The sequence below is a fragment of the Suncus etruscus genome, chromosome 17 (assembly GCF_024139225.1).
Source record: "Suncus etruscus isolate mSunEtr1 chromosome 17, mSunEtr1.pri.cur, whole genome shotgun sequence".
NCBI classification, from domain to species: Eukaryota; Metazoa; Chordata; class Mammalia; order Eulipotyphla; family Soricidae; genus Suncus; species Suncus etruscus.
Window position 1 is genome coordinate 41,426,641 of NC_064864.1, and position 16,396 is coordinate 41,443,036.

The 16,396-nt window shown below is 45.4% G+C and overlaps 2 protein-coding genes and 1 non-coding gene across 3 annotated transcripts in view; 2 read left to right on the forward strand and 1 right to left on the reverse strand.

The window, feature by feature from the left end:
* The window catches only part of CRTAC1 (cartilage acidic protein 1), a 541,606-nt gene that overhangs the window by 169,586 nt on the left and 355,624 nt on the right, over window positions 1-16,396 (reverse strand). The gene's annotated exons all lie outside the window — the stretch shown is intronic.
* Window positions 584-16,396, forward strand: part of PI4K2A (phosphatidylinositol 4-kinase type 2 alpha) — a 35,474-nt gene continuing 19,661 nt past the window's right edge. The window contains exons 1-2 of the mRNA XM_049790881.1: window positions 584-1,071; window positions 15,071-15,271. Of these exons, the coding sequence (XP_049646838.1) occupies window positions 610-1,071; window positions 15,071-15,271 (663 nt within the window). The 5' untranslated portion in view covers window positions 584-609. The remainder of the gene's footprint in view (window positions 1,072-15,070; window positions 15,272-16,396) is intronic.
* LOC125995329 (U6 spliceosomal RNA) lies at window positions 13,164-13,270 on the forward strand. Its single transcript, XR_007490871.1, has one exon. It is a non-coding gene; the product is annotated as a U6 spliceosomal RNA (small nuclear RNA).

The window sequence follows — 16,396 nt, forward strand, 5'->3', positions numbered from 1 at the left end:
TCAACCCATTGAGCCATGTTTCCTGCTCTCCCAGGGTCGGACTTAAAAAAAAAAAACTTTTTACTTTAAGTAGAACAAAGAGTTTTTAGTTCTTTTGATTCACCACTGTCTCTCCAGGACTCAGAAACATAGAAGGCGCTCCATAAACAAGCAACGATTGAACGCACACCTCAATAGATGCGAACACAAAAGGCAGATCTTTCCGAACACTTGCTCCTAAGAAGCTCTGTCAGTGCCTCTTAGTATTATTAGCAAGCTACTTTTCTGAAAGTCAGCAATTGACAGGTAGGGCGGGGCTAGCCGGAGCCGAGGGGGCGTGTCTGACCTCGAGCTAGCTCCGGGAGCATGCGCAGACCCACCGAGGGTGACGCGCAGATTACGGCAACGCGCTTGCGTAAGGAACCCGCCGGTTCGATTGGCTCCGGTTCCGGCTCGAGGGGTCGCGCCTACTCGTCGCCAAGTAAACAGGGCAGGGAGGGGGCGGGGCTTCAGCGGTGCTGCCCTCTGATTGGCCGGGCGGAGTTTGGGGGCGTCTCTGATTGGCCGGCGGGGCCGTGAGCTCAGCTGCGAGGAGCGCGCCGGGTCCCGGAGCCGGCGGCGGCCTAAGTGATGGACGAGACGAGCCCCCTGGTGTCCCCCGAGCGGGCCCAACCCCCGGACTACACCTTCCCGTCGGGCGCTGCCAACCACTTCCCGCAGGTGCCGGGCGCCGCGGTCCGAGTGGCGGCGGCGGCGGCGGCAGCGGCGGCGGCGGCCGGCCCGGCGCCTTCTCCCCCCGGCTCGCCCGGCCACGACCGGGAGCGGCAGCCGCTGCTGGACCGGGCCCGGGGCTCGTCGGCGCCGGGCCAGGCGCAGGTGGTGGCGGCGCAGGCGCAGGCCCTGGCGGCCCAGGCGGCCCAGGCGGCGGCGGCCCACGCCGCGCAGGCCCACCGCGAGCGCAACGAGTTCCCCGAGGACCCCGAGTTCGAGGCGGTGGTGCGGAACGCCGAGCAGGCCATCGAGCGCGGCATCTTCCCCGAGCGCATCTACCAGGGTTCCAGCGGCAGCTACTTCGTCAAGAACCTGCAGGGGGTGAGTGGGCGTGGGAGTGGGGGGCCCCCTGGGGTGCCCGGAGTGCTGGAGGTGGAGTGAAGAAATCAGTCCATCAGAGTCTGCTTGAAGGCGGAGGGGGGAGCCCCAAGATGGAAAGAGGAAATCGAACCCCATGTGGGAGGTGGGGATGTTGCTGGGAGTTTGGGGGGGCCACTGGGTTCTCTTCCTCCCCCCACCCAGACTGCGAGAAGGCAGCTTTGAGACACGTTCTGGCAGGTTCCTTGCTTGGCCTTGTGACTGTGACTGTGTGGCTCTGTTGGCTTGCACCCCGAACTTTGGACCCCTTCTCTATTGGCACCCAGTCGGTGTCGTCGCTGTTCATCGAAGAGAGGACGGTGACCCCGAGGTTCTGGGTCCAGGGGTTTGTATCGTGGGGATGGCTCCGAGCCACCCCTGGGGGTGAATTCATCATCAGCTCAGCTGTCCTGGTTGGTTGTTGCTCACTTTTGGGAAATTGTTCCAATTTCATTCTTACTGGTTGTTCGGTTTAGAATGGAGTTTTGGAAGCCCCCAACCTCATCCCAACCTGTCGGCTGCCTTTTACTTTCATTTCTCTCCCCCAGTAGTGTTTCAGCTAAAGCCAAGGGTTTACTTACTTACTTTCTTTTTTTCTTTGTTTTTGTTTTTGCTCTCTGCTTTTGTCTAAGGATGCGACTTAGAGTGACCCGGGCAGCTAGAAGATGACCTTTATACTTTTAACAGCCATCGGAGAATTTAAGCAACACTGCCTTCAGTCAACTCAGCTAACAGAAACAGTTGGTCCAAGCTTTCAGAGTGCATGCAGGCTTTCCAAATCCCTTAAATAAGGCAGTAGAGAGTTATACTGAAGCTCACATGGGATCCACCATTTCTAGAGGAAGGAAAGATAGGTGACTTAAGTTCTCAGTTGATTTGTGTGTGTGATTAGAATCAGAATGAGATCTGAGTTATGAGTGGGGTATTATGAGTGGGGTATTAGTCTGTCAGCCAAATTCACAAGAGTCTGGGATTGTCTGTGATAGATAAGGAGCAGGAGGAAGGTTTTTTGTTTTTATTTCATAACACTGTTACAACTGGTTGTAAGTGTGTCAGGTCAGCTAAGAGATCTGAGGCTCTGACAGGTGGTAGTAATCGGACTCTCAGTTCTTCCTGGCAGGTGCAGTTTTCCACCTCAGTTCAGAGGATACAATACAGGTGTCGTGCTCTCGGTATGTTTTTGGTGATTGGCAGGCTCTTCATCTCTAAAAAACCTAAGGGCTTCTGGAAAAGGGAAGTCAAGTTACATATATCTGACAAAACCTATTAATGTGACCATCTTGTTGCCACTGAGGAAAGTGTGGCTTAGAGGAGATACCCACTTCCTAAATGTTGTGAGGTGGCCTTGGTGCAAATACCTCTGTTTATTTAGCTTGATCAATACTTGGATGAAACTTATTGTATGCCAGATACATCTTTTCATCAAACAGTCACTTGCTTCACTTCATAACATGGAGGTATGGAGGTTGGCCATGGAGGTTGGCGTAGACCGTCATAGCTAGTGAGAGAGGCAAGATTTAGAACAAGGGGGTCTGACTCATGAACCCTGGCTCACGAACTCTGGTTCATGCTCTTAAACACTCCACTCTACTCATTTTGCACCAGCCATCCAAAGTTCTGGTTTCTTTTTTCAGCCACCACAGTGATTAGAATTAAATTAGCTGTATGACAGAAATTTTAATATAGGGCTGGGGATCATGAAGGACTGGAGCGCATGCTTTGCATATGGGAGGACCAGGTTTGAGCCCTTGAAAGCCTATTTTCACCTACACCGACAGGAGCAACTCCCCACTCCAAATTTAAAAATAATGACTGAAAAGTTATAAGAATAATGATTCCTTTAAAAGAAGCCTGTAGGGGGCTGAAGTGATAGTACAGTGGATAGGGCTTTTGCCTGTGCGTTGTTGATCTGCTTTCCATCTCAGTATCCCATACGTTCCCTCAAGCATGCTTGGAGTGATTCCTGAGTGCAGTCAGGAGTAACCCCTGAGCATTGCTGGGTGGGACTTCCAAACAAAACAAAGGCAAGAAATCTGTAGGATGCTCTGGGCTGACGAAGCATTCCTCTTTATCTATGCTAGATGCACTGTCTACTCTGTTGACAAACCAGCAGCCCCTTAGCATGAGGCTTCCACTTGGTGATGTTAGATGGCTACCACTACTCAAGCAGCAGATAGTTTTCAGTATATGAAGTAAAGAGAGAGAGAGAGAGAGAGAGAGAGAGAGAGAGAGAGAGAGAGAGAGAGGAGAGAGAGAGAGAGAGAGAGAGAGAGAGAGAGAGAGAGAGAGAGAGAGAGAGGAAGCCCTCTTGCTTTAAGACATTTCCCAGGATTTTACCAGATTTTACTCCTTAATCCCATTGTTCAGAATTTAGCTGAAGCAATGAGTGATAGCTATAGTCTTTATCTTATATAGTTATAGGTTATAGGTTATCTTATATAGTTAGAAGTTAGAACTATATTTTATATAGTTATAGGTGTATAACTTTTAGGATTTGTGACAAGGAAGAAGCATCAAAGGTCTGGCCAACCAGAAATTTCTTCAGTTACTTTTGGATCAAAACCTTTTTGTTTGTTTTTGTTTTTGTTTTTTTTTTTGGGCCACACCCAGCAGCGCTCAGGAGTTCCTCCTGGCTCTCTGCTTAGAAATCTCCCCTGGCAGGCTTGGGGGACCATATGGGATGCTGGGATTTGAACCAGAGTCCTTCTGCACACAAGGCAAACACCCTACCGCTGTGCTAGCTCTCCGACCCCAAGGATCTAAACCAGTGGTACTCAAACTATGGCCCGCGGGCCACATATTGTATTTGTATCTGTTTTGTTTCTTCATTGCAAAATAAGATATATGCAGTGTGCATAAGAATTCATTCATAAGTTTTGTTTTTACTATAGTCAGACCCTCCAATGGTCTGAGGGACAGTGAACTGGCCCCCTGTTTAAAAAGTTTGAGGAGGACCTTTTAAGAAAGGTTCTTGCAGTTAATAGCCCTGATTCTACTTCCTAGTTTAGCATGATTTTTTTTGCTCAAAGTGAATAAGTGGGTACCATGCACTGTTCCAGAGCAGTAAGCTAGAAAATGCTGGTCTCGTTTAGAGTGCTCATCTTACTCGCCTCACTTTCATCCCTGAACTTCAGGTCGCTTTTGTGCTTAATCATGTGCAAAGTGGGTTTCTTGAGCATTTTCTATTGTCTGTAACTAATAGTTATTCAAATGATTATGTTGCCAAGAATCACAGAATTGTACTCGATTCCCAAGTTTAAGAGATTAAGTGGAAAACCAAGAAAGATCCTGACCTCGTTGCTGGTGCCTTGTGGGAAGTCCGAGTGTTCTCTAAAGTTATATGCCTACTGATGCCTGTATTAGACATTCTTTGGATACATGCTCTGAATATAGCTAAAGTGGTTTAAGGTTGAGAAGATAGCTTTTGTAACCATTAGGAATAGTAATTTAGGGGCCAGAGAGGGCTAAGGTGCTTATCTTTCACATGACTGACTCCAGTGATTCTCAACTCCTCACAGGGTCTGCTGAGTAACCCCTAGGAATGATCTCTAATCGCAGAGCCTGAAGAAAACATGGTCCGAAAACAAAAATAAGAAAACCAAATCAAAACGTAAAAGGGAAATTCATTAGATAATGCTAATTGGTATTTGCTTTAAACTCTTTCTTGTTGTTATTGTTCATTTTTTGTCTTTTGGGCCACACCAGGGTGTGCTCAGTGGTTACTTTGGGCTCTGTGCTCAGAAATCACCCTAGGAAGGATGGGACCATATGGGATGCCAGAACCGAACCCAGGTTGGCTGTGTGCAAGGCAAACTCCCGCCTCTGCTTTAAACACTTAAGGATATCAGATAGACACATATTCTAGGACTTTGACTTTGTTTGTTTGTTTTTGGTTTACACCTGATGTGCTCAGAGGTTACTGCTGGCTCTTCATTTAGGATTAACTCCTGGTGGACCCTATGGGTGCTGGGAATAGAACCCAGGTTTACCACATGGAAGGCAAATTATACTCTTGCCTCAGTCCCAGAACTTGAGCTTTTATTGGGAGCTAAAATGTTAAAGACAAACAAACTTTATCTAACAAGAGTTTGTTAATAAATATGGTATAGGGCTGGAGTAATAGCACAGTGGTAGGGCATTTGCCTTGCGTGCAACCAATCTCGGACAGACCTGGGTTTGATTCCTGGCATCCCATATAGTCCCCCGAGCCTGCCAGGAGTGATTTCTGAGAGCAGATCCAGGAGTAACCCTGAGCACCATCGGTTGTGACCCAAAAACAAAAAAAAAACAAAATACAGTATAGTATTCTCCCCCAAATTTCTTACTTTGTCTTTTTTTGCAGGGGACACTCGAACAGTAATTAGAAGGCCCTTGTCTCTGATGACTTTTCATCAACCTGGCTAGTCCATGTGAGGGCACAAAGATGTGCTGCTTAGGTATTTGAGTGGAGATGATAATCCAGGTCAACCCTATGATGGTGATTGGGGCCCCTAACCATACTTGACAGTTTCCTAGAACCTCCAGGGCTGCACCCAGTGATGTTTAGGGGACCATGTGACACTAGGCATCAGAACTAGATTAGTTACATGCAATGCATGAGCCTTAATCCCTGAACTATCTTTTGGTCATATTTTCTTTTTGTTGTTGTTTTGTTTTTTTGGGTCACACCTGGTGGCGTTCAGGAATTACTTCTGGCTCTGTTCTCAGAAATTGCCCCTGGCAGGCTCTGGGGACCATATGGAATGCCGGATTCAAATCACGGTCTGCCCTGAATTGGCTGTGTGCAAGGCAAATACACTGCCACAGTGCTATCTCTCCGGCTTCTCTGTCACATTTTATTTTATTTCTTTGTTTTTGGGGCCACACTGGCAGTGCTTAGGGGTTATTCTTGGCTTTGCAGTCACATGCAAGACAAGCAACCTAGCTTTTGTACTATCTCTCGAGCCCCAACCATTTTAATTTTTTACTCTTTTCTACCTCCCATTTTCCTTTGTGGTTGTTGATTTGATCAGGACTAGCACATCTAGTACTTGCACAGCTTTAGTTGTGCTTGCACAGAGCTGCAGTGCATGAGGTCTGCATTCCTGCTATCTTAGTGCTTGCACATATTCTCTCTGTGCTTGAGCGTAGGTTGTGGTTTGGTGTTCACTGAGGGTCATGTTCCTTTTTGTAGTATGTTTTATGCAGTTGAAAAGAAATGATGAAGGGGCCGGAGTGATGGTACAGAGGGTAGAGCATTTACCTTGTACGTGGCTAACTTGGGTTCGATCCTGACATTCCATATGGTTCCTTTAGCTTGCCAGGAGCAATTTCTGAGCCCATAGTAATCCCTGAGCACTGCCGGGCATGGCCCAAAAAACAAACAAAAAAGGGGGGGCCGGAAGAAAAATGATGAGTAGTCAGGCTTCAGAGAGCTGAGCTACCAGGATTGTCACACTTACCAGGATTTGGCACACTTGGACACCAAGGATTTGAGTTTGTGATCATATGCATACAGGGCAGATCCTCTGAGCTAGTGGGCCTTTAATTTTTAAATATAAAGTGTTGAAAGTTTTTCTTTCAACCATTTGGACCCTCCAAGAAATTCTGATGTCTTGATATTTGACTGAGAACCACAGTGATAATTAAACTCTCAGAATAAAATTTTTATTAAAATGGGGAACAGAGAGTAGTTCAGTGGGTAGAGCTGACCTAAGTTTGATCCCTAGCATTGCATGATTGGTCCCCTGTGCATACCAGAAGTATAGCCTCTAGAGCCCAAGAATAAGTTCAGAGCACTGCAGATATAGTAAAAAAATCAAACTGAAAATAATGAATTTGTATGTCACCTATGAATATAGGTCTTGAGATGTTAAGTCTCACCTGCTTTCAGTTATAAGGAGCTGTCCCTGACTATACATTGTAATGGCAGAAGCAATTGGGTTGGTGGTAGTGGATGGGAAAATGAATACCTGCTGAATCATTTTTTAGGGGGTGGGGTGGGTGGATGGGGAACTAAGTTTGGGCCACATGTGACAATGCACTCAGGAATTACTCTTGATCAGGGGTCTCAAACTCGTGGCCCATGGGCCATTTGCGGCCCTCTGTACAACATTTTGTGGCCCGCGGCTGGCCTTCAAATATCGCAGTATTCTCGATTATTCGCTTACCGAATAATCGCAATAAAAATCGCATTAGTGGGCCCGGAGAGATAGCACAGCGGCATTTGCCTTGCAAGTAGCCGATCTAGGACCAAAGGTGGTTGGTTCGAATCCCGGTGTCCCATATGGTCCCCCGTGCCTGCCAGGAGCTATTTCTGAGCAGACAGCCAGGAGTAACCCCTGACCACCGCTGGGTGTGACCCAAAAACCAAAAAAAAAAAAAAAAATCGCATTAGTAAGAAAAAAAATCGCATTAAACATTCGCATACCCCGAGCAGTTACGTTCGGGGTATGCAAATGTTTAATGCGATTTTTTCTTACTGATATGATTTTTTATTGTGAATATTCAGTAAGTGAAATCCCTTATGTGGCCCTGCCTCACCCCGACTTTGCCTCCTGCGGCCCCCAGGTAAATTGAATTTGAGACCCCTGCTCTTGATGGTGTTAAGGGGGACCATATGGACAATGGGGATAGAACCCCAGGTTAGTAGTATGCAAGGCGCACCCTATCCACTGTACCCTCACTCTGGATTCTCTGATTTCATTCTATTTGCATGCTGTCTCATATATTTAGAGGAGCCCTTCCTTGTTCGAGTTTACTATAAATAAGTTATCAATTCTTAGTTAGCTAAGTAAAGGACTACTGCTCCCTCTATACTCTTGTGCAAAAACAGTTCTCAGTGTGGCCCAGGGATCCTGAGGAGGCCCTTTTGGTGGCTGTAGATAAAAATTATTTCCATAATTTTAAAATTGCTTTTTGCCATTTTTAGTTTAATTTCCTTATCAGTGTACATTGGAGATTTCAAGAGGCTATGGGAGTGTAATCATCTTCACATAATTAAGTACTATGGAAGATGTGAAGCCTGTCTTCTAGTAAGCCAAAACACTAGAGTGATTTGCAGAAATGTAAAACAGTGTCGGACTTGGGCTCAGGGATTTGGCTCAGGGCTGGAGTCTATTGGCAGCCCAGGATCTAATGCCCAGCACTGCATGGTTCTGCAGGCTCTGCGGGGCAAGGTCCAGCAATGCGCCAGACAGCCCCAGAGTTTGCCCCCCAACGATGCCGAGTGGGGCTCCCAAAATAATGTTAACCTTATTCAAAATGCTTTTGAAATGGTTACTTCTTATGAAAACATGTTCCTTATGTAACATTAAAAATTTTTTATTATTAGATGAGTACATAGTCTTAACATTTCTACATTTCTATTTTCATTTCAAATGAAAATACAATTTTCAATTCAAATGAAATTTCAATTCAAATTTTCAAATGAAAATACAATTTTCAATTCAAATGAAAATTTCAAATGAAATAAAAATTTCGGGCCCGGAGAGATAGCACAGCGGCGTTTGCCTTGCAAGCAGCCAATCCAGGACCAAAGGTGGTTGGTTCGAATCCCAGTGTCCCATATGGTCCCCCGTGCCTGCCAGGATCTATTTCTGAGCAGACAGCCAGGAGTAACCCCTGAGCACTGCCAGGTGTGGCCCAAAAACAAACAAACAAACAAACAAACAAAAAAAACCAGATTTCATCCATATCAGTAAAAGGTATTTTGTGGGACTGGAGATAAAGCTCATTGCATGATTGCAGCACAGGGTTCTATCCATAGCAGACATGTCGAAGCACAAAGACCAAAAGAGCTGTTCATGCTCAGAAAACCTAAAAAATAGCAATAGACTTTTATTAAGACCTTCTGGAGCTAGAACAGTCACTCAGTGGCTGAATTCATGCTTTGTATGTGTGTGTGTGTGGCTCTGGTTTAGTCCCCTTCACTGTGTGGAGTAGCCAAAAAGCTAAAAATGGGGGATGGAAAGTTATTTCTGTGTATTTTGGTTCGTGGTATGAGTGATGTGCTTGAACTTTTATTTTAGCTTGGCCCAGTAGGGTTGTAGTATATAGGTACAGGAAACCCTGTACCTATGTACGAAATGGGTTTCGATCCTGACCTGAACCTATAAGGGGACTCTTGCTTCCCTGTGCAGTTCTGTTTTTATTTCTGTTTTACGGACTGCTGTTTAAGTGACCTGCACTTGACCCTTTTGTTAAAAGAGGATAAATCTGTAAGTGTGAAGAAAAAGTGTTCTTCTCAAAATGGTTCTCAGACTGAAGCTTTTTAAAGAGAACATTAAAAGAAGACAGGTTGTTGGAAAGAATTAGGCAGTAGCCAAATACTGGTGGGTGTCTTTCTAATTTGAATGGTTTTAAATCTGTTCCTATGACTGAGGACAATGTTTTGATTGCCCAGTGGCACATTTAATCATATGATGTGAACATTCACTTTAGAATTTAGGCCAAGGCAGTCTTATGTATATATCTGGGAACTCTATAGAATATTCACACAAACTACTCAAGGACTGAGAAATTTCTTTTTTGGATTTTGGGCCACACCTGGCGGTACTCAGGGTTACTCCTGGCTTTGCATTCAGAAGTTTCTCCGGGGACCAGATGGAATGCCAGGGATTGAACCCAGGTCTGTCCTGGGTCAGCAGCATGCAAAGCAAATACTCTACTGCTATGCTATTACTCTGGATTCCACAATTTTTTTTGTATGTTTATGAGCCATGCCCACCAGTTCTTAGGGACTACTCTCAGCTCAGTGATGGGAGTTGTTCCTGGTGATGGTGGGGGATAAACTGTGCATTGTTTGAGACTAGACGAACCTGGGTCGCCTCCTTCAGTTCTTAGAGCTATCTCTTTAGCTCTGAGCAAATTTTAATTAAAGTGGAGGTCCTGGAGACATACATATAGGCATGAAAGACACCTGTCTCCCTTTCTCTTTACATATCCTGTGCCATTCATTCCATCCTACCAGGCCCCCATTTGGCATTATTATTGAATGAAATCCTGGTGATTAGTAACACTTTTAGAGTTAGTGAAATGCTTTCTGCCTTTCTTATGGTGGAAAGAGGTCAGTGTAAAATGAATGATTCTCAGTGGCAGTCTTGGCCCACAAGTTCTACTTTCTTTAAGTGGAGTTTGTTCATCTCAACTTTGGGTTTTTCAGTTCCTGCTAGTGTTAGGAATGTCTTGGTTTCCCTTTTTTTTTTGGAGACTAACTTGCAGAACTCCATATCATGCCTCCAATGACTGGTTGGCTGGAATGTTAAGTGCCTAAGTTATCCTGTGGTTTCACTGTCTGAATTCCTCAGATCTGTCTGAAGTGTACCTTTCCTAAGTGATAAGTCCTTGCTATGTAATTCAGAATCCAGGGAAGTAGAGAGAGAGGTTGCTAACTTAGGCTTCTAACTGACTTTCAGAATGTCATTGTGAGGACTGTGATAGGAATATATGCGTATTCGTGCTCTCTCAAATCCTTGTATGACTTCTCAAAAGAACTGGGCCTAATATTGGTCAATTGTTGGAGACATGCACCTAGCCAGTTCCCAATACATGCTTATTTAATTTAGGCCACTGGATGTTTTCTGCTGTGACTTTGCCTTCAGGAAATGACACCCACAGAAAAGTATCTTATGACCTAGCCAAGCTTGAGTTAGCTGTGGGATGAGAGGAGAAGGAGAGTCATATGATATGAAGATGAATCACTTGAACAGCATATTTACTTTTCTTCCTTTGAAATGACCATTATGTGGCCTGGAGGGAATGAATGAGATCAATCTAAAGCAGCCCTTGAGGTCGAGGGACAGGGCAGAAGCTGGGGAAACCAAGGGGAGGTGGCTGTGATCTTTGGGTCTCAGCAGCTGCTTGTATTTCCAGGGAACCTTGAAATTTTGGGTGCTGTGGGCTCCAGGGAGTGGATCTTAATTTTGGTGGTGTTTCATGTCCTAATTTCAGTCACTTACCTGCCTGTTACTAAAAGAACCCTCCTTTAAGCAAACAGCAGATTTTTTTGCCTGTTGTGAATTTTCCTCTTTTGTTGCCTTCTTAGTGTGTCATTCCTAAACTCATTTTAAGATTTTCTTGTTAGTTTTTAAAGATACTGTGATAGCAAGGCTAAGGCTGGTAGAGGAAATCTATTATAGATGAATTCTGTTTATGTTTTTGTCCCACACCCAGCATTGCTCAGGGTTTACTCCTCACTCTGCATTCAAGGATCATACCTGGCAGTGCTCAGGGAATCATATGGGATATTGGGGATTGATCCCTAATCAGCTGTGTGCAATCTTCTAAAATATCTCTGATCCTAGGTAAAGATATTTTCTTTTTTTTTTTTTTGTGGTTTTTGGGTCACACCCGGCAGTGCTCAGGGGTTATTCCTGGCTCCAGGCTCAGAAATTGCTCCTGGCAGGCACAGGGGACCATATGGGATGCCGGGATTCGAACCGATGACCTCCTGCATGAAAGGCAAATGCCTTACCTCCATGCTATCTCTCCGGCCCCTAAAGATATTTTCTTACTCTTGTTCCATAACACCTAATTTCTTCTCTGTTAATTTTGTTTTCTCTCCCTCCCTCTCCCTGTTCTCTGTTCTCTCCCTTTCCTTCTCCTAACTTCCCCTTTTCTCTCCCCTCCCTTTTCCTTAAGTGCCTTGTGCAGAGAAAGACAGTTCTGCAGGAAAGCAGCACAGACTGACATGGAATCGGGCTTGGGGTGAATGGCCATTAGTCTGCTTGCAGGGAGAGAAGGTCATGTCTATTTATCTTCCACTGTGTTGGCTTGGGTACCAGACATTGGTGACATAAAACGTAAAACTTATGATTTCCAGGGCATAAGTACAAACTAACCCAGACCAAGGTGGACTCAGAAAGCAGCCTAAATAAGCATTTTTTTGTGTGTGACTAAACTAGTTCTTTAAATCAGGAAATTTTCAAGACAGATCTATGTTTATTTTGGGTTTAAGTAGTACATTAGAAAACTTAACTTGGAGGTACAGAGGATCAGTAGCTGCAGGTGATAAAAAATGAACCAGGCCGGGCGGTGGCGCAAAAGGTAAGGTGCCTGCCTTGCCTGCGCTAGCCTTGGACGGACCGAGGTTCTATCCCCCGGTGTCCCATATGGTCCCCCAAGCCAGGAGCAACTTCTGAGCACATAGCCAGGAGTAACCCCTAGCGTTACCGGGTGTGGCCCAAAAACCAAAAAAAAAAAAAAAAAAATGAACCACACTGGCCTGCCTTCCTTTGAATTTAGAATGAATTTAGAATTGTCTTAAGAAGTAAAACGGGGGGGCCGGGCGGTGGCGCTAAAGGTAAGGTGCCTGCCTTGCCTGCGCTAGCCTTGGACGGACCGCGGTTCGATCCCCCGGTGTCCCATATGGTCCCCCAAGCCAGGAGCAACTTCTGAGCACATAGCCAGGAGTAACCCCTGAGTGTTACCGGGTGTGGCCCAAAAATCAAAAAAAAAAAAAAAAAAAAAAAGAAGTAAAAAGGGGGCCCGGAGAGAGCACAGCAGCGTTTGCCTTGCAAGCAGCCGATCCAGGACCAAAGGTGGTTGGTTCGAATCCCGGTGTCCCATATGGTCCCCCATGCCTGCCAGGAGCTATTTCTGAGCAGACAGCCAGAAGTAACCCCTGAGCAACGCCGGGTGTGGCCCCCCAAAAAAAGTAAAAAGTGGGGCCGGAGAGGTGGCGCTAGAGGTAAGGTGTCTGCCTTGCAAGCGCTAGCGTAGGACGGACCGCGGTTCGCTCCCCTGGCATCCCATATGGTCCCCCCAAACCAGAAGCGATTTCTGAGCGCATAGCCAGGAGTAACCTCTGAGCGTCAAACGGGTGTGGCCCAAAAAAAAAAAAAAAAAAAAAAAAGAAGAAGAAGAAGTAAAAGGCAGGGCCGGAGAGATAGCATGGAGGTAAGGCATTTGCCTTTCATGCAGAAGGTCAGTGGTTCGAATCTCAGCATCCCGTATGGTCCCTGAGCCTGCCAGGAGCCATTTCCGAGCATAGAACCAGGAGTAACCCCTGAGCGCTGCCGGGTGTGACCTCCCCCCCAAAAAAACCCAAAAAAAACCAAAAAAAAAGGAAGTAAAAGGTGCTCACTTTGGTAGCACATCTACTAAAATTGGAACGATACAGAGAAGATTAGTATGGCCCCTGCGGAAGGATGACACACAAATTCGTGAAGCGTTCCATATTTAAAAAAAAAAAAAGGAAAAAGTAATAGACCACACAAACTAAACCCAAACCGACACAATCTTTTTTTTTTTCTTTTTTTCTTTTGGTTTTTGGGCCACACCCGGCAGTGCTCAGGGGTTACTCCTGGCTGTCTGCTCAGAAATAGCTCCTGGCAGGCATGGGGGACCATATGGGACACTGGGATTCGAACCAACCACCTTTGGTCCTGGATCGGCTGCTTGCAAGGCAAACACCGCTGTGCTATCTCTCCGGGCCCACACAATCTTGAGATCATTTCACATAATTAGCAATTATATACTATTCCAAGTAGTATTCCATTAAAAATAAACAACAAAGAAAAATGTCAACATGCTAAGGTATTCCAGGGAGTTCTTTGTGGGCCACAGAGCATTTCAGGAGGCTCAAAGTAGATCCAACATAGAAATATGGCTCAAGTTCTTCTCTATGTGTATTTGTTGGTCTAGATAAAAGAACTGTTATTCAGATCATAAGATGAAACCTTTCCTGATCAGCTGTAGTGTTTTCAGTGGGTCTCAGACAATGCGCCAAGTGGCCAGAGGGGACCATGCACTGAGGACACAATAGATTCAGATCCTTTCTGAAGAACATGACCAGGACCTCACTATGCTTCTTACATGAGATTTTCCTTCTCACTATTTGCTTCCATGGCATAAAACTCTTAAACAGAATCAGTGATTTAGAATGATTGGGTATTTTTAAATATTATGTCAGGGCAGCAGTGGAGACAGATGGGACAGGGGAGGACATTTCAGCATTGTACAGGAGTACAGGGTACAGGAGTTACAAATATGGTGGCCCCAGTTTTGGGCCCCTGCACCTCACCGAATCCAGGTAGAGAGGTGGCTGGTAGCTAGCTATGGATCATAGTCACAGAGGTGGGGAAGGCCAATGTGCAGCAAGGCAACTACCTAAGAAACTTCCTTATAAAGGGCTGATTTCGGGGTCTGAGTTATAACGCAGCGATGGGGCATTTGCCTTGCACACAGCTGACCCAGGGCGGACCTGGGTTCGATCCCCAACATCCTATATGGTCCCCCAAGCCAGGAGCGATTTCTGAGCGCATAGCCAGGAGGAACCCCTGAGCATCACTTGAGTGTGGCCCAAAACCAAAAAAAAAAAAAAAAAAAAGAAAGGGCTGATTTCCCTTATCAGATTAGGCATCATTTACAGATGGATCAATACCTGCATAGCAGAAAAAGTAAGAACACTCTCACTTCCTGGGGAGCCACAGCCCCTACTTGCACTTCTGCTTCTTGTACTTCCATCCCAGGAAACAGCACACACCAAGGTGACAGATTCCTGCTTTTTTTCTTCCTAACCTCTGGTGGCAGCCAATAAAAGCATAGCTGTGGAGTTCTGCTAACCCAGAAGGAGTCAAAACTCACAATCATCAGGGTAGCTGGGCCTGGCTAGAGCTCAGGTGCCCTATTGTCTTCTCTTGGTCATCTCAGTTTGAAATGATCTAATTGACGTGAAACAGTAGTATGTATACATGTACCTTGGAAAACTGAGGCTTGCTGGTGTTCATTTGTTGTGCCTTAGCTGCCTGATGCTTCTTTCACTGCTGCACCCTTTTCTTTCACCCTTTTCTGCAGTGGGTCTCTTAGATACACACCTGAGTGGGAGATTTCCCATTACCAGTTCAAAGATGCCTGGGGCTGAATGCCAGTGATGATTGTCTGCTTATGCCCTGGCATTTTTGTTTAGATTCCTGCTGACTTGAGCTCTGGGTTATTCTAACCAACTTGCCTTTTATATCTTGTTTTTCTTTTGTCTGTATAGAAGATCATTGGTGTCTTCAAACCCAAGAATGAAGAGCCATATGGGCAACTTAATCCTAAATGGACCAAGTGGCTACAGAAGCTGTGCTGTCCCTGCTGCTTTGGTCGAGACTGCCTTGTTCTTAACCAGGGCTATCTCTCAGAAGCAGGGGCCAGTCTGGTGGATCAGAAACTGGAACTCAACATTGTTCCCCGTACAAAGGTCAGTGACCTATCTCCAGCACCCTTCCTGTGATCAAAGTCCTGAGAAATGTTTGTGGTACCAAATAGTTGGAGCTACTGATCCTTCATCTCAGGTTCTTGGCCTTTTTTGGGGAAGGTGGTTCTTTTCGGTTTAGGGATATGATTGGATTTATAAGAAAGGAGACACACACTATTTTCGCATACAGCTATTGAATTCCCTGCACCCTTCATGGGCTAGAAATTTGGATTCCAGAAATGCTGAAGCTGGTTAGAAATATTGCAACTTTGCCACCAAAAGAAGCATATTCATTCTTAGATTTCTAAGCCATATGGGACTTAAATACTGTCTTAAGTGGTCTGCTTGTATTCATTAGTCATTAGTACTGGGAGTACTCTAGGATGGGCTGAAAGTTAGTTCTGGACTTAATAAACTTTAATTAAACCCAATAGGGAACTGACACTTTTCTTTATGCTGTGGAATTTTGGTACGTGTGTGAACTTAAAGTCAGGGTTCTAAATGCACACCACAAAACAAAACGAAACAAAACAAAAAAACATTTGGGGCCGGAGAGATAGCATGGAGGTAAGGCATTTGTCTTTCATGCAGGAGGTCATCAGTTCGAATCCCGGCATCCCATATGGTCCCCCGTGCCTGCCAGGAGCAATTTCTGAGCCTGGAGTCAGGAATAACCCCTGAGCACTACCGGGTGTGACCCCCCCCAAAACAAAACAAAACAAAATAAATGCACACCAGTTTATACTTAGGAGGGATTTACAAACAGCTAGCATATATCATATGTTTAGCTGTATTTTAGTGATGGATATGAACTACACTCTCCCCACCCCACCCACCCCGTATATCTAAATATGAATTTACTACATATAATTTCAGGAAATTTACTGCTGTTGGGTTAAGAACCCCTATACAGGGCTGGAGTAATAGTGCAGTAATTAGGTCTCTTTCCTTGCATGCAGCCAACCCATATTCCATGGTCCCCCAAGCCCTTCTAGGAGTGATTACTGAGTGCAGAGCCAGGAGTAACCTCCGAGTATCACCTAGTATGCCCCCCAAACAAAAGCAAACAAGCGATAAGAGAACTACTGTACTATAAAAAAAAAGAGAGAGAACTACTGTACTATAGAA